Source organism: Clavispora lusitaniae, assembly GCF_014636115.1.
Source record: "Clavispora lusitaniae strain FDAARGOS_655 chromosome Unknown tig00000003_pilon, whole genome shotgun sequence".
Taxonomy (NCBI): domain Eukaryota; kingdom Fungi; phylum Ascomycota; class Pichiomycetes; order Serinales; family Metschnikowiaceae; genus Clavispora; species Clavispora lusitaniae.
The window spans coordinates 504,200-528,425 of NW_027093975.1; the positions used below are offsets into that span (position 1 = coordinate 504,200).

The 24,226-nt window shown below is 43.3% G+C and overlaps 13 protein-coding genes across 13 annotated transcripts; 9 read left to right on the forward strand and 4 right to left on the reverse strand. All coding sequences in view use genetic code 12, as the record gives it.

Moving 5' to 3' along the window:
- Positions 1–359: 359 nt before the first annotated feature.
- Positions 360–2,018, forward strand: FOB63_000250 (Amino acid permease family protein; the record flags this gene model as incomplete). The annotated part of the gene is made up of 1 exon (XM_002619043.2): positions 360–2,018. The coding sequence occupies one exon, from the start codon at positions 360–362 to the stop codon at positions 2,016–2,018; it is 1,659 nt and encodes a 552-aa protein (XP_002619089.2).
- Positions 2,019–2,201: 183 nt separating this feature from the next.
- Positions 2,202–3,205, forward strand: FOB63_000251 (uncharacterized protein; the record flags this gene model as incomplete). Its single annotated transcript, XM_066102244.1, has 2 exons — positions 2,202–3,040; positions 3,091–3,205. The coding sequence occupies 2 exons, from the start codon at positions 2,202–2,204 to the stop codon at positions 3,203–3,205; spliced, it is 954 nt and encodes a 317-aa protein (XP_065958529.1).
- Positions 3,206–3,257: 52 nt separating this feature from the next.
- Positions 3,258–4,613, reverse strand: FOB63_000252 (uncharacterized protein; the record flags this gene model as incomplete). The annotated part of the gene is made up of 1 exon (XM_002619044.2): positions 3,258–4,613. One exon carries the CDS (start codon positions 4,611–4,613, stop codon positions 3,258–3,260), a length of 1,356 nt encoding a protein of 451 aa, XP_002619090.2.
- A 218-nt stretch (positions 4,614–4,831) lies between these two features.
- VhaAC39-1 (H(+)-transporting V0 sector ATPase subunit d) lies at positions 4,832–5,884 on the reverse strand (the record flags this gene model as incomplete). Its single annotated transcript, XM_002619045.2, has 1 exon — positions 4,832–5,884. One exon carries the CDS (start codon positions 5,882–5,884, stop codon positions 4,832–4,834), a length of 1,053 nt encoding a protein of 350 aa, XP_002619091.2.
- Positions 5,885–6,159: 275 nt separating this feature from the next.
- FOB63_000254 (Golgi transport complex subunit) lies at positions 6,160–7,617 on the forward strand (the record flags this gene model as incomplete). The annotated part of the gene is made up of 1 exon (XM_002619046.2): positions 6,160–7,617. One exon carries the CDS (start codon positions 6,160–6,162, stop codon positions 7,615–7,617), a length of 1,458 nt encoding a protein of 485 aa, XP_002619092.2.
- Positions 7,618–7,676: 59 nt separating this feature from the next.
- On the reverse strand, positions 7,677–11,114 carry FOB63_000255 (translocase; the record flags this gene model as incomplete). Its single annotated transcript, XM_002619048.2, has 1 exon — positions 7,677–11,114. One exon carries the CDS (start codon positions 11,112–11,114, stop codon positions 7,677–7,679), a length of 3,438 nt encoding a protein of 1,145 aa, XP_002619094.2.
- Positions 11,115–11,500: 386 nt separating this feature from the next.
- SEC72 (Sec63 complex subunit) lies at positions 11,501–12,106 on the reverse strand (the record flags this gene model as incomplete). Its single annotated transcript, XM_002619049.2, has 1 exon — positions 11,501–12,106. The coding sequence occupies one exon, from the start codon at positions 12,104–12,106 to the stop codon at positions 11,501–11,503; it is 606 nt and encodes a 201-aa protein (XP_002619095.2).
- A 326-nt stretch (positions 12,107–12,432) lies between these two features.
- FOB63_000257 (uncharacterized protein) lies at positions 12,433–13,620 on the forward strand (the record flags this gene model as incomplete). Its single annotated transcript, XM_002619050.2, has 1 exon — positions 12,433–13,620. The coding sequence occupies one exon, from the start codon at positions 12,433–12,435 to the stop codon at positions 13,618–13,620; it is 1,188 nt and encodes a 395-aa protein (XP_002619096.2).
- A 253-nt stretch (positions 13,621–13,873) lies between these two features.
- Positions 13,874–15,076, forward strand: HIS5 (histidinol-phosphate transaminase; the record flags this gene model as incomplete). Its single annotated transcript, XM_002619051.2, has 1 exon — positions 13,874–15,076. One exon carries the CDS (start codon positions 13,874–13,876, stop codon positions 15,074–15,076), a length of 1,203 nt encoding a protein of 400 aa, XP_002619097.2.
- Positions 15,077–15,255: 179 nt separating this feature from the next.
- On the forward strand, positions 15,256–15,990 carry FOB63_000259 (mitochondrial 37S ribosomal protein uS17m; the record flags this gene model as incomplete). The annotated part of the gene is made up of 1 exon (XM_066102256.1): positions 15,256–15,990. One exon carries the CDS (start codon positions 15,256–15,258, stop codon positions 15,988–15,990), a length of 735 nt encoding a protein of 244 aa, XP_065958530.1.
- Positions 15,991–16,407: 417 nt separating this feature from the next.
- Positions 16,408–18,393, forward strand: TOK1 (Tok1p; the record flags this gene model as incomplete). Its single annotated transcript, XM_002619053.2, has 1 exon — positions 16,408–18,393. One exon carries the CDS (start codon positions 16,408–16,410, stop codon positions 18,391–18,393), a length of 1,986 nt encoding a protein of 661 aa, XP_002619099.2.
- A 221-nt stretch (positions 18,394–18,614) lies between these two features.
- On the forward strand, positions 18,615–19,967 carry FOB63_000261 (nucleoside transmembrane transporter; the record flags this gene model as incomplete). Its single annotated transcript, XM_002619054.2, has 1 exon — positions 18,615–19,967. The coding sequence occupies one exon, from the start codon at positions 18,615–18,617 to the stop codon at positions 19,965–19,967; it is 1,353 nt and encodes a 450-aa protein (XP_002619100.2).
- Positions 19,968–20,298: 331 nt separating this feature from the next.
- Positions 20,299–24,105, forward strand: MUC1 (Muc1p; the record flags this gene model as incomplete). The annotated part of the gene is made up of 1 exon (XM_002619055.2): positions 20,299–24,105. The coding sequence occupies one exon, from the start codon at positions 20,299–20,301 to the stop codon at positions 24,103–24,105; it is 3,807 nt and encodes a 1,268-aa protein (XP_002619101.2).
- Between the last annotated feature and the right edge of the window lie 121 nt (positions 24,106–24,226).

Consider the following 24,226-nt stretch of genomic DNA (forward strand, 5'->3'; position numbering starts at 1 on the left):
TGATGCATTCACATTTTACTTCTTCAATTAATATCCTCTTTCAATAAATGTTTTGGTATCCATGAGCACAAATGAATTCAATTGATAATAGAAACGTCATGTATATGCCGATACAGGTGTTACTAGGTTCCACGTGTCCAATTATGTCAGCAGAAATTAAGTTGTTGCTCTCAAACGTTATCATCAGTGCAACGGAGTGTAAGCAAAAATAAACTAATTCGAGTCTCTGCCTTCATTAACATCGCACAGATGTGGATTCACGCGAATTTTGACACTATCTGGAGTTTACGAACGCCTTCGCACGTGACTGATAACTGTCCAAATGAGCAGATGAATACAACTCCATCAAAACTTGTCAGATGCCAACATTAATACCCTCAGTTTCTCTGGATGGGGCTTCTTATACTGAGCTCGGCAACAAAGGCCAGCGAAAGTACTCCAAATTGGGGACGCTTTCCTGCATTTCTCTTATCACCAACAAGATGATAGGAACTGGTCTCTTTAGTACACCTTCAATCATATTCAAATACTGTGATGGAAATGTGCCTCTTTTCCTTTCGCTCTGGCTTTTGGGAGCTTTGATAATCTTCTCTGGCCTACTCATATATCTTGAATTTGCATTGAACCTCCCGTTCAAAAACGGCGGAGAAAAGAACTACTTACTTCGAGTCTTCCGCAATCCAAAAGGATTGAGTGGTTGTGTGTACGCATTTCAAATGGTATTTTTGGGCTTCAGTTCGGGCAACTCTTTTGCCTTTGGCAAGTACATTTGGTATGCCTTTAGCGGCGAGCAAGCAGAAGATGATGCATGGGTAGCCAAAATCATTGGTGTGGGCTGTATTACATTTTGTATATGGCTTCACATCAAATATCCAAACCAGGGAACTGCGCTTTTCAACTTCCTTGGCGTTTTCAAGATCATCATTCTTTTCCTCATCATTGGCATTGGCTCTCTTGTAGCAGTCGATGCAATCCAAGTCAGCGTTGAAGACAATACGCTTCCCAAATATGTCCATAAATCGTCCAACGACTTCTACTCGATATCAGTGGCATTATTGGAAATTGTCTACTCCTTTAAGGGCTGGGAGAATGCCAACTACGTTCTTCTGGAGATTTCAGACCCATACCATGTGCTTACTATAGCCGCTCCTATGGCAGTTTTGTTGGTTACAGTACTTTATTTTTTGGTGGTGGTTAGCTATCTTATTGTGATTCCAAAAGATGAGTTGCTTTCTAGTGGAGTTTTGGTTGCCGGGATATTTTTCAACAAGGTTTTCGGCCAATCAGTGACTACAAGGGTGCTTCCAATTTTAATTTCTCTTCTGACTTTGGGAAATGTCATGGTTGTATCGTTTGCCCACTCACATGTCAATCAGGAGTTGGCACTTAACAACTACTTGCCCTTTTCTGGGTACTTTCATGATTTGAACCACTCCCTCATATTACACTGGGCTATCAGTGTCTTCATCTTGGTCGCTCCGCCAAGTACAGAGATATACGAGTTTGTGGTGAACCTCTACATTTATCCTGGCACTTGGATCAACGTCGTGATTACTGTCGGGTTAATATATTTGAAGTTGAACAGCAAGAAGGAGAATTGGGGCCACTTCAATTTCGTGGAGGATTTGGAAGTCTACGAGGGTGATCTTCCTTCGCCCGGTCTTTCTCTTTCTCCTTCGGGATCCATTCAAAACTACAATCCAAACTTGCGCGATTCCAATGAAGTAGAGGATGACATGACCCAACTGATACTCTCAGTTCATTCGAGCCATTTCAAATCCTCGCATAAAAGCTTTTCGGCACCATGGGTGTGTGTGATTTTGTTTTTATTTGCCAATCTCTTTTTAGCATTACTTCCATTCTTCCCTCCTCCGAAGTCTTACCAATCTGGCTCAATTCCTTATTGGTGCTTTCCAGTCGTAGGTACTGGGTGCATTCTTCTGGGAGGAGTATTTTTCTATACTAGAAGAGCATATTACAGACGCAGCGGAAAATCCGGGCCACATTACATTGAGTGATGGAAGAGGTAATAAAAAAAAGAAAGATTATTACACAATGATTCATAATGTAGCTTTATCTATGCACGACCAGGTTAGATTGTTCTCTCTACCCCACTCAAAGGGCGTGCGCGCACATTTTGTGGAGTAACTGTGCTCAACGTCGCTTATCAGAGTTCTTTTCGGTTGATCTTGGTTCCTGACATGACTACCGAAAGCATACTGTATTCCTCAATGGAAACATCGGCGCCACAGACAGTGATAGAGAGCGACTATAAGCTAGCACTAAAGCATTTTGTGAACAAAGACTTTGGAAAATCTTACCCGACGATTGTCAAGTTACATGACACATGCTACCGGAACTTTGAACGTAACATCATCACAGAGGCATTATTCATCAAAATTGTTGCCTTATACTTGACCCAAGTAGGGGTACTACTCAATCCGCTGGAGGCAAATGCTTCTTTTAGATTGCCCATCCCAGAGAGGAAACGGCTCTTGCAAAGCATCGAAGACAACAGCGTATATAATACACTCGCACAGTTTTATGGAGGTATTAGAGAAGTTCCTTCTGAGCTTCTTTACCATGCTTTCCTATTAAATTACGCTTGTCGCAAGTCAGTGTCAGACCCACAATCAATTGCTGCGGAATTTCAAAGGGTTTATTACTCATTGGATTTTGATACAGACAATGCCTCGAACGACAGATATTTGAAAAGATTCGTTGATATCTATGTGTTCAATGTTTTGCCTGATAACGAGGAGTTCGATTTGGCCCTTCAAGTGGCGAAAGGAAATCCCTTGTTGGATTCAGAGAAGGCCGAGACGAAATTGAAAGGCATCCGCGAGCTCAGGCGCCAGGAAAAAGACTCTAAGGAGAATATGACGAAGGCAAAGATGGAGGAGGAGAAACAACGCTCGATGTTAGAGATGGAAAAGAAGAAAAGGGCTAAAGAGGAAGCTGACTTGAAGTATCGTTCGCTCAAACAAATCAAGCAAGAGCACGAGAAAGAGCGAACACTCAAAAGCAATCACCTGCCACTGTCCCATGACAAATCTAACACATCTCACATTAACCAATTATCTTTGAGAGCACAGTACGTGATGAACTTGTCAAAGAGTTTCTTCATAAAAAACTACACCGTAATATTGGTAATTCTAGCCATGGGATTCATTTCGACGAAGCTTCTAAGGACACGAAGAATTAATATCAAAGAAAAATTGAGGGAAACTTTGAGCATGGCTTTTAAGGTGACATACTTATAGGAAAAGAGGTATCTCAATGGCACCTCCCACTGTGGTGACGTCTCCAGCAAGTTCATCGTCTTGAATCTCCGGCTTCCTTGACTTGGAAGTTCCCTCTTCTGGGCCATGACTAATCCGAGGTCTCTTGAACGATGCATACGAAAACGGTTGCCGTGAATCTGCCAGCAATTCAACAACAGCGTTTTCGTCAGAGTCTGGAATTCTGGATTCTATTTCAGCTCTCGATCCCGAAGGTTCGACTTGTTTTATGTATCTGTAGAGCTGGTCATCGAATATGTCATCGACATCCACATTCACTTGCTGTCCTACATCATTCGTGTTGACCGCAGTTTCTAGCATATTGAATGTGATGAGAGTTCCCGGATAATTTGAGCTTGTAGGCTTTTTGCACAATAATTGCAAAGAGAGAACTCCAGATGAATCTTTCATTATTTTACACTTGGAAGACATTTTCACCGCCCTTAGTGTTTTGGCAAGAGGCAGGAAATTGAAACACGATAGTACTGTGCTTTTAATTGGTACCACTTTACCGTTTTCTTGCTGGAAGATTTCTAGTTTCTCCAACATTGTTTTCCCATTCGGGAATATTAGCTTCAGGTATCCGATCGAGCCCTTGGAGATGAAATTGAGTTCATTGTGCTGCGTCACTGTACCTCTTTTCGCTTGGTTTGATACTTGCATATATAATTCTTGGGTATTGAGGTTTTGTAGATCCTGTAACAAATTCGAGAGCAAATCTCCTTTGAGTATCACCTCAAACTGAATAAGATCACGATCGATTAGAAGCACATGGTCTTCTGTCTTCTGCTGCAGCGTCAAGGTGTCGTAAGGGTATTCAATCTCGATGAAAAATGTAGCAAACTCGATTTGCTCGCTCATCAAACGATCTTCGAATTCTATGATCAATGGACTTCCTTCTCCCTCATACTTCATGTAGCAAACTACTGTCTCCGTAGATGATCCGTTACCGTATTTGCCTCTTGGTGCCGAAGCCGTCGAAGCAGCGGCAGCAAAAGAATCACTTATGAGCAGAACATCTACACCCAAGCGTAGTTCTCGATTTGATCCAGAGGTATCCTCGCCACCAGTAATCTCAAACACAGAAAAAAACGACGCGTCGATTGTTAACTGAGCATTAAGGATATGGTTGTACTCTGAATATAGGGTGATTCCTGTGTCATTGATGATAATTAGTGCCTGATGATGGATAGACGTGATTGCACCCAAGATTTCAGCCATATGTGCCACTTGGATGGTCGACGCTGAGAACCTCAAATTAGAATCAACATATTGAGAACTTGGCGGAGGAGATTTCTGATCAGGCGACGATGGTATAAAAAGCTGAGACATCACCTGTAGAAGTCGTCTTGGTGATCACTGTCTTAAGTTTGTACGAATTTCCTGTACAGTAGGATTACATCTGTATTCGTCAGCTATTTAAGTGGGATGCTCCAGTCCCAAAAGAGAACAGGAGGGAGAGAAGTAGAATTTAATTTTGGTTCAGAGACACTCTAATGGCACCGTCCATGATAGTGGAAAGAAACAGAATGGGATCGAAAGTTTCGGGTCTAGAAAACAGAAATGTAGTTATCGATTCTGTTCTTTTGGTTCTGAGCAATACATTCAGCAATCCAAGTGATATTTCTCACCTCTTGCTCCTTGGATCTCAACCATGCCCACACAGTAGATAAGGTAAATTGTTGGGTGAAGGCGTTCTTATTGTACTGCATTTCCAATAAGTAAAACCAGTCTTCAATGTTCATCGACCCTCCGTTGCTTTGCGAGTCGCTGAATAAATCTTGGTACTCTCCAACATTTTCCACAACATATTTTATCTGTTCAACTTCTTCAGCCTCAGATAGTTCCTTGTGGTACACTGGGTACAACTTCCCGTAGTTAGGAAACAACGCAATCTTATCTTGTGGTTGTAAGTCAGCGTTATTCAAAGAGTTCAAAGCGATATTGATAACTCTTTTGTCAGCCTCGAACGCCAAGAGTCTGGTCATGATTTCCTGATCTGGACCATCGAATTCAGACTCAACGAATTGCACAAACGCCTCCAAATAGTTCTTGTACAATTTGTTTCTGATGATTTCAATGTTCAAGTCGTCCAAATCCTCCACACTCAAACAGTCTTTAAAGAATGGGGCCAAGGGAGTGTCAATCAAAACGGAGTTGTACAAAGCGTCAATATCCGTAGCAATAGATAAAGTTGGTAAGGTCTCAAACCATCCCAAGGGGTGACATTTGGGTAAAATATCGGCACAGTCTCTTTCGTGCAAAGTTCCAGTGATCATCAAAATGACATTGTCAATCATGTACCCATAGGTGATGAAGTCCATAAACTTGGTCAATTTACCCGAGCTTTGGCTTTTCAAGTACTGAAATTGAGCGTACAACTTCTTCGACAACTTTTCTTGAATGATAGACGTTGACAATGGGCCCGAGTGGGAAGCCAAAAAGCTTCCGTAATCTGTCGCCGACAATTGTAACTTCAAATCTTGAAGCGTATCACACTGGGTCAAATTGACGTACTGATTCCCGGTCAACAAAGCATTTCTGTAACCACGAACAACACCTTCCACGTAACCGTAGTCGATATTAAAAAACAATCCTTCCATGGCAGAAGTTGGTTTGGAAGTGAGATTAATTATGTAGCGCTATCAATTTAATTATGTCGGAGGGATCCGGTCGTGTCCCAGTGCAAAGTTGCACCGCCGTAGATAATAGGCATTATACTAAATGATAATCAATAAGAATGACGATATACTACAATGGAACTACGTCTCAAGGTAAATAATAAAGAGAATCAGAAAGTTGCCCCTTCTTGGAGAAGAAAGCTTTTTCCCCCGACACAAGAGCAATTTTACAATAATGTGATTCCTGTTTAGAGTAGATGTACCAGGCTAGTAAATGTAAGCTCAATACCTTCGATTTTACAGTCGGTAATCTTCCATTGTATTTCCTCCTTTATTCTATTATTATGTCTCTTCATTCGGTTCAAGGTTTTACTTCTCGCATCACTGATAACCAACTCTCAATTCGTGCATACACCGTTACCAAAAGAGAAAGCACTCTTTGGGCTGACCTCAAACACAAAATGTCTAGCTTGCTTATAGATACCCTCAAGGAGGATTTGGATGCCCAGATTGCCGAACAGCTAGATACGGACAAAGAATTGCGCCAAGTGGCAGAAAATTATCTCCAGGAAATTCTTGTCAATGAACAACTACTTTCAACGGAGGTTTTCACCACAACCTCACAGCCAGATTCAGGCAGAAACAATGAGCAAAGAAGGACGCTTACTGAAGAGATTGCCGAAATAGAAGCAAAGCAGCGGCAGATTTCCACACAGTTGGGCGAAATCACCAACTCAAACAGAGAACTAGTCATTGGCGTCAGCCAGAACTTGAAAACTGCTACAACCAAGATAACTTCTGAACTCGAGAAGCAGATACAGACAACGCTTGATAACTTGGACCAAAACCATATCACTCTTAGTTCGAAAACTATAGAGAAAGATATTCAAGCGATGTCGTCAGACAATTCGATCTTGTTGAATGTCGATTCTATCTTAGATATCTTCGAGCTTCCCACATTGTGCAGACTCTGTATCATGCAAGGTAATTATCAAGAAGCCTTGGAAATTGCGACCTTAGTCAAAATGTTTGCCATTAAACACTCTAAGTTCGAAACTTTCCGGTTGATGCAAGCTCAAATCGAAAAAGAATTGCGCCTTATGACCAAAGGATTGGTCAAGCTTCTCAATACGAATCTAAAACAGTCAAACATCCTTAAAATCTTCCAGATTTTAAACCGACCCGACATTTTCCCAACCTCAGAAGGCACAGGTGCTAAAAGTCGAGAAAAAGCCTTAAAACTCATCTACTTAAATTCTCGCTACAAGTTCATTACATCCGAGGTGGAGTCTTTGAAACCGCTTCTCAAATTGAAAAAATGGACCTACGTGAAAAGGTATATCGAGGTATATCGTGAGTTCCTTTTCAACTCATTATCAATCTATCAAGCTATATTTGAGAATAGTTCTTTGACTTCTTTAAAAACTGAAGACCTGTTCATGGTAAACATGTACATCAAGTCATTGTTAGATCCGTTACTTGCAGTCTTGAAAGAGCATCTACGTGCACGTTCAGAGGACGAAGAAGAGGCCGAGTTCGAGAACAAACGAGATGGTGTCATTTTACAGGTTATTTATCTCTGTCGCTCATTGGCAAAATATGGCATGGACTTCGAAAGCGCTGTTACTTGGGAATTGTGTGAGAAGGAGCCGGCTCTCATTTCTGAAGCTGACTGGATCCGTAATTTGACTAAAGTGAAGAAGTTTAGAGCTTAGTATTTGAGACTTAATACTTACAGCATTGTATTGCAAATGTAGTTTCCGATTTTTTGTATCTATACAATTTGTCCCAATGTATTCAAACCAAACAAATAACCCAATTCTCTTCTTCCAAGGTGACTGCTGTTTTTCAACTCCTTTTCATCTAGTGCAGCATTTATCAATTCTTTCTTGCGCTCTTGCAAATCCATGATTCTGTCCTCCACACTGTCACGAATCAAAATTTTATATACATGTACCGGCTTCATCTGTCCAAATCTGTGGGCTCTGTCCATAGCCTGGTCTTCCACAAAGGGGTTCCAAAATGGATCCATGATAATAACATGTGATGCACACGTCAAGGTCAAACCAACATTACCAGCTTTCAAAGAAAGGAGTAACACTCTAGTATTCCCTTCATAAAAGTCTTTGATTGTGGCATTCTTCAGATCAATATTCATGCTACCATCATACCGCAAATACTTTATGTTCTCCTGTTTGAGGGCATAGCCCATTAAGTCGAATGTAGTCGTGAAATGAGAAAATACGATGATCTTTTCATCAAGATTGCTCGTTGTTATGTCTTTGATCAAGTCCAAGGTTTTGTTCATCTTCGCTGAAGGTAGAAAGCCCTTGTGCTGGCGAATAAGATTTGCAATTTTATCCATGTTGCTTGTTTTTTTCTTTTTGTTTGTATCAAAGACTAGATTCAACCTGTCATAGGTATAACCATCGTAAACCACTTTCTGATATAGAGGAAACTCAATTAGATCTGCAACCGCAACGTCATGATGACAAGTCATACAACACGCTTTATCGCTGGCTGTACTTTCATTTTCGATCTCTTGCTGCTCGAAAAAACTTAATGAACATCCGTCACATATCATATGACCGCATCCAGCAAATATCAAGATTGATTCGCTTCCGACGACATCCAAGCAAATCGGACATGTAAGTTGAATTTCCGATGAGTTGTCATCCTCCTCCTCCTCCTCCTCCTCGCCATCAATTACCGCAACATCTCCACCATGCGATGCAATATCAATTTCACGTTTAACTCCATCACTCATCGAAGAAATGAGTTGGAACATGCGCTTCCAGTCATTTCCATCAGGTCCATTATTTTTTTCCTGAGCATTGAGTTCACCCACTTCGACTAGGAATTGATGGATACAAGCCTGACGTAAACGAAGAAGCAACGTCAAAATATCTGTATGCAGCGATTTACCATGACGCTGAAGCAATTTTCTAGCCTTCTTTTGGATACCTAACTCTAAATCCTTGTACAATTTTTTCTCGTCCTCGTCCATGGAGACAAACACTGACTTTACTTCTTTTTTGGGAAGTTCAATAAGGGGTTTCCCATCAACAGTCGAGTCTTTTGTTCGTCTCAACATAATGGCCAGCAATACGGCCCTCAATTTTTTCATCGATTGTACTTTCCTGTAGTCACTCATCTCATCCGCATTCGATTTAATAGGAACAGAGATATCTCTCTTGAACTTGGATTCTTCATCATATGGCCGAACTTTCAAAAACCGTAGAATCGGATAAAGTTCATCAATGCTGTTTTGCATGGGAGTACCGGTCAAGCAAAGCCTATGTTTGCCTTTCAAACAGGCGGTAGCTTTAGATGTTTGAGAGAGTTTGTTTTTGATGTATTGGGCTTCGTCCAATACAATACGGTAAAATCTAGCCTCTCTTGCGAAAAATGGCGAAACATAGTTTTGACCGCCTGAATACAAATCAGGTAGAACATTTTGGCCCTTGGTGATTAAACTTTCTTCTGTGACTTTGTCGTAATGCTGTTTGAACTCGGAAGCAAGCGTAGTGTAGGAAGTCAAGATGATATCACACCTTGCCATTTTCTGAAACGTGTTCAATTTCTTCTTCTCCTGACCATGGTAGAAACCTACCTTCATTCTATGTTCAATTTTCAATTTTGACTGAAATTCAGCTGCCCACTGTCTCAACAACGAAACAGGACCCACGACCAAAGTTGTTTTGCACAGACTATCTTCTGACTTGTTGGCCGCGATTAGAGCAAGGGTTTGCACTGTTTTTCCCAAACCCATGTCATCGGCCAAAATGCAACCGGAGTTTGCTTCCTCCTTGTTTAAGAGCCAAAAAAGGCCCTTTCTCTGATGGTCTAAAAGCTGGATTGAAAGAGACTCTGGTGTAGGTGCCATTCCTTGTACTGTCTCTTCTTTATAAATATCGTTGAATAAATTTCTCAAATGAACGGAATCCTCATCATTGACTAAATAAGGATTGACATTCGTACCGTATGAGTTGGTCACATTAGGACCATTTGGCATTCCGTTATAATAATCAGCCATTTTGGGTACCACATTAAAGGAAAAATTGGAAAGCTGAAACGGAAAATTTTGTGGCAGAGAAGGTTGGCGGGCATGCTGAGGAACTTGCCTGTATTCCTTGACGCTTTGAAGCACAGCTCTATATCTCCTCACTTTCTTTGAGTTTTCTATGATCTGCTCTGTTTCTCGTAGACTATCAGTGATGTTCCGCATCATTGCAGCTCTAAGAGATATTTGGTCATATGTGAGATTCAGCAAGCGTCCTCTCAAATCAGCCACATGACGTAGATTAACATCTCGCGTTTCGTCTAGCGTTCTAAGTTGCTGGTGGAGATTGTGCTCGTGCTGATAGAGCTGCTGCATGGACAAGCGTTCGAAGTATTCCCGGATTTTCAATTCTTCATAACGATTCGCCATCGAAGAAGAGGCTTCACTACCAGCATGAAAGACAGGGGCAGGTTGGTTGTAAGCAGGTGCTTCAAAAGATGATGCCTTGAACGCACCAGTGCGTTCTGCTTCTTCCTTGGAAAGAACTGCAATCTCGTCGTCCGAGTCTGAGTCCATGCCATTAGCTATAGGAGGAGCGTTTTGAATTTCCCTGACGTCTCGCCGAAGGGACTCCGCGTCAGAATTATGGATCTGGTCTGCTACTGAGGCCTGCGGATTACTTATAGCTGAGACTTGGATACCCTCTTCTTCTGAAATCCACATATCATCGTCGCTCAAATCAACAACCACAACATTCGCATCTTGATTTAGTGGTGAAGCACGAGACTGCGGTCGCTGTTCAGACGAAGCAAACATCACACCATTCAGAAAAGTCGGGTTTGCATATGTTTCTAAGCCCCCTTGTTGCATTTGCACTTGTGATGTCTCTGGTTTGTGTTGGGACGTGGAGTTTTGCCCCAACAGATGATCTGGTGGATCCTGAATCATCTGAGTAAGTATTTGCGGGTCACCCAAAAGAATCTCCTCTGCAGTGGTAGACTGAGTATGTGAATCTGCCTCTGCAGCTCTTGCAGTAGACTCAACTTGAGTCGAGTTATGTGGCGCATCTGGACGGTGTTCAGAGAGAAAATCAGAATCAAAGTGGAAATCCTCAGACTGGGAAGGAGGGAAGTTATGCGATATAGACGCATTCGGGGCATCTTCTTCATCTGAAGAAATGACAATAACGTCATAGGCTTGCGCCAGCATTCCAACAGAAGGCTATATTGATATAAGTATACAGATGGTAATAACGTGTGTCGCACCCAATGTAGGATGCAGATACGGCTTGAAGAGTTTGCATTTCGTGAAGGGTTTTCTACTAAAGGTATGAGTATAATTCATCCCTTGACCTTCGAGTCACTGAGACTTACAGCTCGAATAAAACAGACACTATAGATGTATAACAAAGAATTAGTCATGCGAAATCTGTCCTTTACCATTATAAGAACTTATCAGCTGGACTGCGAAAACTCCGTGCAGATTCTTATCTCGCCGAAACAACACTTTGAACAAGCAAATAAGAGAAGCGATTCTCCCCTTGTATTCTAGTCTACTGTGCCCAGAAGCACTCGAATCCATTTATTGTACATAGCTTAAAGGTAGTCTCCATTCTCGTCGAGGATCTTGTCCAAGCAAATATTTAACTCCGTGACAAGCCTCTGGTTATTCTCGTCAAAAGCCAAGCCTCTTTGGTAGTCCGCTCTAGCATCCTCGTAATTACCCAAGAAATAGTTGGCCACGCCTCTTCTCAAAAAGTTGTCTGGCGTACACATCATCATGCCTATCAACATGTCTGCGTCATTGAATGCTTTCAAATACTCGGTGCATTTCAAATATGCGTCCGCTCTGCTCATCAACAAGAGACTGAGCTCTTGCAAAGTGCCCTGGAAGGACTCAAACTTATTACGTCTGTTGATGATTTCAATGGCAATAGTAAACTGCTTGGCCGACTCGACGAACTTTTCTTGCTTGAAGGACTGAACACCGCCTTCATAAAGCTTCTTAATCATCTTGGACATGTCCTTGTTGAAAGTTTCTGGTGTTGGGTTTGGAGGAACAGGTGCCGTGATTCCGATTAGCTCCATGCACAAGGTATTGAGTTGTTCCACATCTTGTTTGAGGCCTGGCTCCACATCGCCAGTATCTTCTGTGAAAACAAGGCCCTTGATCTTAGGTTCGTACTTGACGTCAAATTCCATTGTAAGTGGCTAAGGCTAAGTGAGTACACGGTGGTTTTTCTAAGTGTATGTGTGTGGGGCACGGGTGTAAAGTCCATAATACCACAGCAGATATTGGAGCAAATAAAAATGAATTAATGGAAGCGGAAAAGAAAGTGCATCAAATTTAGAGAAGCAAATCATAACAAAAAAAAGACGGTCGGCCAGTAATTACTGCCAGAGAGGTAAATGAAGGTGATTAGAGGGTTATACTGGCTCGTTGAGGAAACCTGTGAGAAAATTGTATGAGTCGCACAAAATTGTATGGCACTTTTTGCACCCATTATTTATACTCTTGAGAGTCACAAATGGACGAAGAAGTTACGCCAAACACAAGAGGTCTGACAGCTGAGCCATATGATCCTGCGATACTGCCAGTTGAAAACTTAGAAGAATTTTTCGAAGACGTGGAATCTGAATTTAAAGTTATGAAATCCTTCTCAGACCTGTTTGTCAATGCTGATGTTGACCTTCGAAATTTTTGGGACACAAGACGAAGTCTGCTCAAGATAGATGAGGCAAATGAATTTGATGGTGAAGGGTGGAGAAAATTTGCAGAAAGAGGGTTTAGCGAAAGAAGGCACGATGAAAGAGGATTCAAAAGTTTAGATCCTAGGAAATCAGGAGAGGAAAACCCCTTTCTTTCTTTTAAAACGCTACGAGAGTCCCCAGAAACTAGCACAGAGTCTATTGAAACCTGTGGAAGGACTGACGGTTCAAAGATTGGCCCAATTAGATCCAAGTATTTGCGGACATCATTCCACATAGGCGTTTTAGAATGGGCCAGGAATGTCGCTAATAGTTTCCATTCTTCGCAAGACAAGAGGCGGGATACGAGCGAGATATTCAACTTCAACGAAAGCTTTGTGCTCAAAGAGCCTAAGTTGGGGAACCTAAATAGTAAGGCTGATGCTCCGGTATTACTGCTGAAACCAAAAGGATCTAGTTGGGGCAGGATATGGCTCAACAATTCTACCCGAGTTTTACTCTCAAACTGGTCCAAGAAAGATACACCGCAGAAAGCTGATAGGGCACATCCCAGGAAGAAAACAAGCAAGCCCGAAGAACAGGCAACCTTACCGAGAAGGCATTCTTATTATAGTCTATCTTCCTTTTTGGGAAGAAAATCGCAGAAGAAGGACCCCATGTTAAATACTTCGGTCTTTCTGCCCCGTCCTCAAGTTCCACACGTGAAGAATTTGGTTTCGGCTAACCAAGTAGAAGGATATGCTCAAGGAGGAGCAGACTATTCAATTGTACCTCTCGAGTCCGAGGAGTTTTTTGATTCGGTTTCCAGAAATGGAGATCTCGCCCTCGATAGTGGAACCTCCAAAGGACCCCAATCTGCACCAAGCCATGAGAAGCTTCACCTGATCAAAGAGAGGATGAGATTGAGCATCTGGCCCGGAAAAAGAAAAACAGAGTCTTTACGGCTACATGCTTTTCCTCCGCCCAATCCGCCAAGTTACCCGGGCCCTATAACTGGCGTGGTCTAAGGAACTAAAGCTTAAACAAGTAAAATGAACGTCTGTTCAAAAAAAAATTACTCCATCAAGAAAAACCTCTTCTGTCTTAAATCGATGTGAGCTTTTCTCTTCCAAGTACAAAAGAGGTAACTGATTTACTTATCGGTGTGCATACAAACCCAATAGTGTATTTGAGTCATAGTGATAAACGAATTCCGTAGATTTTCTAGACGTCTCTTTAGTCTAGCAGTTTTTCTTATCCAAGTGTTTTTATTCACGAAAAATGTCCTTCGATTTACTGCTGTTGGTCAGAGAAAACATTCGGACCCTTGAACCTTACCGATGTGCCAGAGACGATTTCAAAGAGGGTATTCTTTTAGATGCGAATGAAAACACCCATGGGCCAGCATTGACCTCTCTAACTTCATGGGAGGAACAATTGGAGTTGAACAGGTATCCAGACCCGCATCAGATTGAGTTGAAGAAACAAACGGTTGATTTTAGAAATAGAACTCCCAACAAGTATTTGGAAAACTATGAGGAAAATAAGTTAACGCCAGAAAACTTATGCCTTGGTGTCGGATCTGATGAAAGCATTGACTTGTTGATGAGGTGCATTTGTACACCTCATCAAGACAAGTTATTGATCTGCCCTCCCACCTATGGCATGTACAATATATGTGCTACAGTGAACGCAATTGAGATTGTCAAAGTGCCATTGACAGTGCCCGAATTTCAGGTCGATGCTCCTGCTGTTTTGGATGCCGTTAAAAAGGACCCTTCCATCAAATTAATTTACTTAACTTCTCCAGGAAATCCCACGGCAAAGTTGTTGGATGTAGACATTTTGATTGACATATTGAAATCTGCAGCGGACAGTTGGAATGGATTGATCGTTGTCGATGAAGCTTACATTGACTTCACCTGGGACCCAGAATCGCCCAATTCCAAGTCTATGTCTACTTTGGTGAACCAGTTCCCCAATCTCGTGGTGATGCAAACGTTTTCCAAGTCTTTTGGTCTTGCAGGTATTCGTTTGGGTATTACTTTTGCTAGCCGAGAGTTATCTCGCTATCTCAATGCAATGAAGTACCCATACAATATATCATCCCTAACTTCTGCGATTGCGACAAGATCAATCTCGCCAGAGAATGGTTTACGCGTTATGGAAACCTATGTGGGGAATATTATCAAACAAAGAAGCAAAGTATTGAAACAATTGCAAGAAATCCCTGGAGTCGGTAAGAATATTGGGGGCACTGACGCTAATTTCCTTCTTCTTCAAATATTAGACAAGGACGGTAATCCATCCAATGACATTGCCTTAAAACTTTACCATATGTTGGCTGTCGAAAACAAGGTGGTTGTCAGATTCAGAGGAAAAGAACTAAACTGTACCGGAGCTTTGAGAGTTTCTATAGGTACTGAGGAAGAAAACCAGGTTTTGGTGAAAAAGTTTGCCCAGTGTCTAGCTTCCATCCGTTAATTATATGTAAGAAATATCATTACTGTCTATTCTGCCTTGTATCTAGTATCGTCAGTAGTGGCATACTGATATGGATAGAGTGTGCACACACCGAATTTTTCATTTTTTTTCTTCCGACTAAGCGCACCACAAGTGTAGTTTTCGCTTCCCAGAACAGATATTGGACCACCGTTTTCGAAATGGCCAGACAAAACTTCGTGGGGTTGGTCGTATCCCAAGGAAAGATGAACAAGACTGTGAAAGTCAGAGTTCAAACAAAGGCTTACGACACCAGGGTTCACAAGGAAGTGATCAAGAGAAAAGATTACCTTGTCCACGATGAGGGCAACTTGTGCAAAGAGGGCGATATAGTTAGAATCGAGTCGATTCCAAAGATCTCTTCCAGAAAATATTTTGCTATTGCGGAAATCAAGGTCAACAAGGGTCAACAGTTTGCGCTTTACGAGAAGTTGGCCAAAGAGAAGGTTGCACAAGAGGAGAAGCAAAAGATAACGGAATTCTTGCAAAGGAGAACCGAGTTTGAGAAGACCGTGAATCAAATTGAAGACTTGAAGCTTTTGGACCGCTTAACCAAGACCTTCCAGAGTAATCCTGAAGCCGACAGACAGGCAATTATTGCAGAGATAAACCAAATTAAAGAAAAGTATGGTATCGCAAGCTGGCCATCTTCAGAAACAGTCGTCAGTCTTGAAATTAACGAAGCCTCGAAAGACTTGAGTGTCATGGAGAACAGACATGAAAACATCAAAGCCATTTTGGATAAACTCATGAGCTCGCAATACACAGCTCAACGTGAGCGTATTTTGGCTGAAGTGGCCAAGGGGAATTTTGAAGACATGAAACCACACACACAAAAGAATCTCTTGAGAAAGTACGTTTTGGATCCTAAAAACGAGGTTCCAATTTCGCTCTAGGGTAACTCACGTCATATTTTGATCTTGATCAAAGCCTGTAAATAGCATCAATGGATAGAATGAGCAGCTGAAAGTATAGGCTGGGTATTCCCCTGTGATATTGACGACGTTTCACCGTCTCCGTATCTCTATCAACTGTATTAGTGTCTACAATTGCATTATTGCAATCAAAAATCTGAATCAAAAAGTGTAATTTCTGGATTAGAAATCTTACATTACTTCGCAAAGGTCCGTTCCCCCCGTTCTCAATCAAAGTGTATCAAATTTCACATCTCTCTGTACTTTTTTTTCGCTATCACTGTATGTTCAATAAGAGCTAAGCCATGCTTCATAGCGCGCGATATTGTATGATGAGGCTCATCCTCAAATTTATGTTTATTGTCCCCTCCACGCAAAAGTAGATGCTTTGACATCCGGATGGATACAAATAACCTCCGAAAAAGGCTAACGGCAGCCAAGGAACTGCTAGGCATTCTGAAAAACAACACCGTTTCCGGTCTTACCAGCAGTTCTTTGGCCAGATACCAAGACAAATTGCGTCCGTTATTCTCGGATGAATATTATCAACCACTCCAGGGCATAAACGAGAATGATACAGAGGATGTTTTCATGCCGCGTGCCGCTGCGGTGTTGAATCTTGTACTCCGGGCGCCTATATTGACAATTACCAATCTTTCCGTCCAACCAGGAGAACGACATTTTGTATTGTGGCTCCTTATTTCATCATATCTTCCGTTAATATCTGCCTGTGTTGCCCCATTGGCCAATTTAATCTCTTTGGTTGGGCTTGTGGAGCATTGGCGGGTCAACGGACAAACCCACAGAAGTGTTCCGGACCAAACTCCGGTTTTCGCTTTGAATATTTTTTCCTTCGTCTTGGGCATTGTTGGCAACAGCTCCTTGGTGATCAATTTTTCCGGAAAAATGAGATACATTGTCACCCACATTGTATCGATTACATGCTGGGTCTGTGCCGCTCTGGTGCTTTTGGCTGCTGTTCTCATATCAAACAGAGAGTTTAATCAGGACACATTTTATAAACGATCAGAAGGTTTTTGGCTCGCAGCATTGACCATATTCATGTACTTCTGTTGTATGATGACTATTTTGATCAATCTTATTGGTTACAAGCTTCGAAAGTACCCTCCAACATTCAACCTAGACAGGAAAGAGAGACGGTTGATGATTTTCACCATCGCATTCTCCGTCTGGGAAGGTGTCGGTACATTGGTTATGGCACATTTGATTCCTGGTATCAATTATGGCTCTTCGCTATACTATTGTACTGTATCTGTGTTAACAATCGGTTTGGGTGACATCGTCCCCCGATCTCACGGAGCAAAGGTGTTCGCGCTCATCTTCTCATTCATTGGTTTAATCATCATGGGTCTTATTGTAGCAATGATAAGACAAGTGGTGTCTTCTTCGGCTGGTCCGAGTGTTTTCTGGCATTTGGTGGAAAAGAGGAGAGTATTGCTCTTGAAGGAGCTTCGTGAAAGAAACGAGCCCATGACCAGGGAGAAATCATTTCATCTTATGCGACTTCTCAGGAAAAGAGTTCGTATCCATCAGCTCAACATGTCGCTTGCTCTTTCTTTCTTAACATTCATTGCCTTCTGGTTAATCGGAGCCATGGTGTTTCACTTTACCGAAAAATGGAGTTACTTCAACGCGGTTTACTTTTGTTTTCTATGCCTTGTGACAATTGGCTACGGTGATTACAAGCTTGAGACAAATTTCGGCAAGGTTTTCTTTGTTGCATGGGCTATAACTGCAGTACCCATGATGACTATTCTCATTTCCAATGTGTGTGATACTCTTTTCGAAAGTGCGGGAAGGCTCCATACGATTAAAAAACGCATATTCGATCCTAAAACATACTACCTTTTGCTTACGCCATCGTTCTATTTTAGAAAAATGCTGAGGGACAATTTAGAAGTTGAGCTTGAAGAAGAGGAACAAAGAGAAGAAATTGAAGAAAACGAAATCCAGGCGCTCGTCGAAGAAAGCAGTGGAACGGCCATATCGGCAGCGCAACTTTCTGAAGAAGAGGTCGACCCTCTAACACCACGTCAAACGCTTGAGCATTATCAAAAGCGATCAGAGCAGATATTGAAACGTTTTTCAGCAATGCGTGAAGCCCTATTAGATAGCGTCAATCTGCCCGACAAAAAGTATGATGCGAGAGAATGGAAGGAATTGTTGGAAGTTTTGGAACCGGAAGATGGTGGTGACGTGGATCCATACTTCTGGTTGGGAAAGGACTCCCCGCTCCGGCTCCCAATCAAAGAGCCCAACTTTGCATTGCTCAAGATTTTTTTCCGCGTGGAATCTGACTTCAAGGGATTGTTGGCAATGCAGAAAGAAGAGCTTCGCCAACTAAACAAGAAGGTAGATTCGTAATCTTGACTAAATACTTGTATTATTAGTTTTCTTTTATCAAACACTAATGTCCAATACGTCGTTACTGTACCAAGTAGCTCCAAGTTCAGCTCAAAGTAAAATTGGTTCGCGACCACCTTATCAGGACGGTGTATCACTTCGATAAGCCGCGCACACTTTTTCAACTCGAGCGTTTCGACTGTTTTTCTCTACAGTCTGTCGAATTTCGGGTATTGCCTCTCATGACCCGAACACCGTCTGTGGTCAGCCACAATCCAGTGGTGCTTCGTGCTGGCCCACTAAAAATCACTTTGTCCCAGTTGAAATACTTCACTTTTACCATGATCGGCATCGCTCTCTTATGGCCATGGAATTGTTTTCTTTCTGCCTCAGCTTACTATGGTGATCGGTTTGTCCATACGAAGCCGCTTGTCAAGGTATATTCCTCGACCATGATGTCTGTCTCGACTGTGGTTTCCACGTGTTACAACTATTATCTTTCGCAAGTGCAACAAGGCGTTAACTACACCTTCCGTATCAACATCGGCTTGGGTTTAACCATAGGTGTTTTTGTATTGATGGCATTCTCGTGTGTGATGGATCTCTTCATACGCATGAACGACTATGCTTTCTTTGTTGGTCTAATGGTGATGGTTTTGATTAGTGCCATGGCCACATGCTTGGCCCAAAATGGAACCATGGCCACGGTCAATGTTTTGGGGCAGATATACACAAATGCTGTCATGGTCGGTCAAGCTATTGCTGGGACACTTCCTGCTATTGCTTTGATTGTCTCCATTTTACTTGTGGGCGAAAAGGGAGCTTCTATCACCGCTCTTGAAGGAGACGACGACTACTACGTACAGAAAAACTTTGGTGTTTTCATGTACTATATTACTGCCAGTGTGATTTCGGCTGCGTCTATCGGTTTATTAGCGCTTACAAACTACTACAGAAATGACTACTACTACCGCTCTTTAACAGAAATTATTCTGGACGAAGAAGGTATTGAAGGACTTGAACCCCAAACAACAATACAGGAAAACTACGTGCCATTTGCTGTCTTGTGGAGCAAACTTAAGTTCATCGTGCTGACGATTTTCTTGACCTTCAGTGTGACTTTGGTGTTTCCCGTATTTGCATCTGTCGTGGAGTCGGTTCACGTCGACTCGACGCATGTGTTTTTCCGGAAAAGTATCTTCATTCCATTCATTTACCTTGTATGGAACTTGGGCGATTTAGTTGGGCGGATCGCATGTGGTGCCAAAAATTCTATTTTCTTAGTGGAAAACTCGCATACGTTGCTCTGGTACTCTGTGGGACGTCTACTTTTCATTCCCTTGTTCATGACATGCAACATCCATCCAGGCTCTCTGACTCCACTAATTTCTTCGGATGTGTGGTATATTTTGCTCCAGTTTTTGTTCGGTTTTTCCAATGGCCAATTGTGTACTTCTTGTTTCATGGTTGTGGGATCGCATTGCGACAATGACGACGAGAAAGAGGCTGCGGGCGGCTTTACTGCAGTATTTTTGAGTGTGGGATTGGCTGTTGGAAGTTTGTTGAGTTATCTTTTGGTGTTTGTAGTTGGCTGAGCGCATACATGCGCTTTTACAATGCAGATAGAACCTTAGAAATTCTACATCCATCAAAGCAATTACAGGAGCTTCAATTCCAAATACATGTTTACTAGTATTAACTGCTGAATGACTTGGCTAATTGATCCCAATAACGCTGTATTCTAAACATGCTTACTAGCTATCTCCGCTGCATTCATACAGACTTTTAGATCGAACGCAAAGTTTAACTTAATTCATAATTCTGATTTCTTAATGATTTCATTAACGGAATTAACCGGTCTCTTTACAAACAGATCCCTCATGTATGAATTCGTTGTAATGTAGTGTGGTTGTTTTTTCTGCTCCAATGGCTCGCCTTAAACTCTCTATTTCGCGCGCTTATCAACTTCGCCTTGCTCAATCAACCTTCATGTCCTTTTGGCAGGAAAACAAAGGAACATTCAAAGCTGCAGGCATTGCAACTGCCAAAGGAATTGGAACAGGCACCAAAGCCTTATCAAAAGCTGGTTATCGCACATACAAGAAAAGCGAGGCAAAACGGAAAGGACAAACTCTTGAAGATTCACCTCCACCTTCACTGGAAATGGCGCCACTCCAACCTGTGAGCCGTTCAGAGCTAAAATCGCTTCCGGAGCCACCGAAAAGAAATGTGGACGCTGCTGGATCTCCTGTTCCGGGCCGTCCACAACAGTCGTATGTAGCGCCAGCAGATCAGCACCAGAATTACCAAACTCAACCAGTCCAGCAGCAGCCACAATACGCACCAAGTCAAGTGCAATATCAACAACCGGCCCAGCAGACCAGCGCGCCACTTCAGCCGAATCAAGTGCCAGTGAATTATCAGCCGCCCGTTCAACCGCAAGGACAAACCACTCAGCCACAGCTTGGGTATCAACCCCAAGTAGGATACGCTTCTCCAGTCAACCAGACACAACCGCCTCCTCCTGTTTTACCTTCCCGGGCAGTTCCCCCAGTACCTCCACAGCCTCAACCTGTTCAGCCCCAATCCGTTCAGCCTCAACCTGTTCAGCCGCAATACATACAACCCCAACCTGTTCAGCCGCAATACATACAACCCCAACCTGTGCAACCCCAATCTGTTCAGCCCCAATATGTGCAACCTCAATCTACTCAACCACAACCTGGGCAGCCTCAACCTGGGCAGCCTCAACCTGGGCAGCCTCAACCTGGGCAGACTGGTCAGAATTTGCAAGACCAACTCACAGAGCGCTTTTCAAATTCTGTCTCTCGTTCATTATCACTGGCGATTACACAGACTGTCAACCAGACCGTGAATCAGACCGTCAACCAGGGAAAGGAGCAAGTGGGTCAGGCCTTTGGACAAGCTAGTGGGGCTCCTCAATCCGCTGAAAGTCAACCTGGTCAATTGCAGCCTGGTCAACTGCAACCTGGTCAATTGCAACCTGGTCAGCCTCAATTTCAAGCAAACTCTGCGTTCCAACCTCAAATGGCTCCGACTGATTCTGGTCAAGCTGCTCAGATGTATCAGGCACCTCAATTTCAACCGGCTCCATCTGAAACTCTCCAAGCACAACCGGCTCAACCCCAAACGTTCCAACCCCAAGTATCTCAGCCTCAAGTAGCTCAGTCCCAGGTTGGTCAGCCTCCTGTTGTTCAGCCGCTGCCTGCTTCCTCTGTCTCGGTCCAGCCTCTGCCAGTCCAACCTTTGACTCCTCAAACCCAATATGCACCGGCCACATACACCCAACCCCAATATAATCAAGCCCAGTACACCCAACCCGCTCAAATCCAACCACAGTTACAAAACTATACCAATCAATACAGTCATCCCAGTGCTACTCCAACGGCGGCGAGTGAAACTCCCGAAGAAGAAAAACACATTCCAAAGCCGGTTCCTGATGCAAGCCATTTCCCACCGCCGCCGATCCATAAGGCGAGAGGAACTTTCTCTGACTCCACACTGTCCACACCTCAACCTAGGTTCACCTCTTCCAAACCTCCATCATTACCTTCGCGAAGCGGTAGTCGAATAAGCCAGGAAAAACTGGAAAATGAGGAAGATGAGAAGGGTGGAGATGATACAAGTTTGAAGACAGATGAAAAAGACGACAGCATGCATTTGAAAGCTGCTCATAGTAATAAAGTGGAAAGCAAGCCAGTGAAATTTGAGGATATAGATATCAGCAAATTTGGACCGCCTCCACCGCCAATTTATCGAGGACACACTGAAGAGCCTGGAAGAAACGGCTCTCTACATACAAGAGGAAATGCTCCTCCTCCACTTCCTGCAAGAAGATCACAGTCGTCAGACATATCAGTGAAAACTCCTCCTCCTCCTAAACCTTCGAAGCCCCTTGCTATACTGTCCCAAGAACCGGAGAAAACAGAGCATGAGGATTCTCAAGAGCCAAACTTTGCTACCCAGATTTCCCAAATTCTCAATAAGACCCTGGGGCAGGAAGAGTCATCAAAGAAACCAAACAGTTCAACATCGACGCCAAAACCTGTAACAGCTCCAAAGCCTGTGATAGCTCCAAAGCCTGTGACAGCTCCAAAGCCTGTGACAGCTCCAAAGCCTGTGACAACTCCAAAGCCTGCAACGGCTCAAAAGCCTGAAACAGCTCCAAAGCCTGCTGTTGCGCCAAAATCTGTGATTATGCCAAAGCCGGCTGTTGCCCCCAAACCTGATGTTGCCCCCAAACCGGCTGTTGCTCCAAAGCCAGTTGCACCCAAAGTGGAACATGCGTTGAAACCTGCAATTGGAACAAAGCCTAATATTGCTCCAAAACCTGTGATTGTTTCCAAACAGGGTTCCATCCTGCCAGTGCACAGCTTGTCTTCAGCGTCTCAAACTAGTAAGCTCGAAGAACCAGTCCCTGTCAAGGAAATGCAAACACCAGAATTTTCAAAGCTCAGCCTTCGGCATGTGGTTCCGAAGTCAGATTTGCCAAAAACTCTGGAATCTGTTCCTACACCGGTAGTTCCTAAACCCAGGGCACTCCGCTCAAGTACATCCTCGATTGGAGATTCTGTCCCAAAATCTTCTTCACCTATACTGAAGCCGATTGTTCCGCCTCATAGGGCTTCAAAGCCCAGTTCTCCATCACAGGCGTACTCTTCTGAGTTGCAGACGAACCACGAACAGGAAAAGCCCGTGGTTGCTCCAAAACCGACGAGTATAAAACCAATTCATAAAATTGGTGCAAAACTGGTATCCCCTCCAGTAGTGAAACCTAGGTCTTCTGCTGGCACTCCTACGGAATTACCCTCGCAACGCACACCTAAGCCTGTCAAGCCGGTTCCGCCACAGCCTGAAAAGCAGAAGTTATCTTCAGCAGTTGCGGCGTCAAGTCCAAGAAGAAGTTCCCCCACTCCACCAGTGCCTCCGCCTCGGAACTATGCCCGCCCCTCTGAACCTTTGCCTAAAGCTCACGCCCCAGACTTAGACTTGGCCCTCTCTTCTGGCTGGTTTGCACGCTCGCCATTCGAACTTCCGCCCGCTCTTGCAGGCTTGAACTACTCGACATCACTTTCCGTCTCCTCCACTGGTGCTCACACATGCAACCTTGATGTCCGGCTTCGTGACTTGTCGCGAATTGTGTATAAGATTTTGTGGCAAGGTGATGCTGTTTCATCAGCATCTGCAGAAATTGTCTCTTTCGTGGAATCTCCCTTGAGTAAACCTATGGCGAAAAGTGATATGGTTCAATACAGTACTCAATTTGGTCAGTATGTGTCGGGTTGGTGTTTGCATCATATGGGTCAGCAGGTGGGCAGAGGTGAATGTTGGGATCTTGCCCATGATGCCTTATTGAAGGGATGTGGTAAGCATGCCTTCGTGTCCACTTACACGCATCATGGTTATCCTATTCTAGAGATAATTGGCACAAGTTCTGGACCATCTGTTGTCCGTGGACCAGAAGATGAAATTCGTGAAGGAGATGTGTTGCAGTTCACTTCTGCCCAGTTCCGAGACGGTGGAGAAGTTCGTACAGCAGGCGCCCCAGATCACACTGCTGTGGTCATAGGCAAAAATGGTGATAAGCTCGAAGTTGCAGAGCAAAATGTTGGCGGTGTTCGTGTTGTTAAGAGTGGCAGCTACGTGTTGAAACATATTGAAGCTGGGTCTGTCGTGGTTTATCGACCAGTGCCGAGTGAGTGGGCCGAGTGAAGAGGACAATGCAAAACTTCTTGAAAACTGAGAGCATCTGATGAAATTGGTAACTATCTGCCAAATCACGGCCAATACCGCGGCTTATTATAGTGTTGTATGTTGGAACCTCACTAGACGA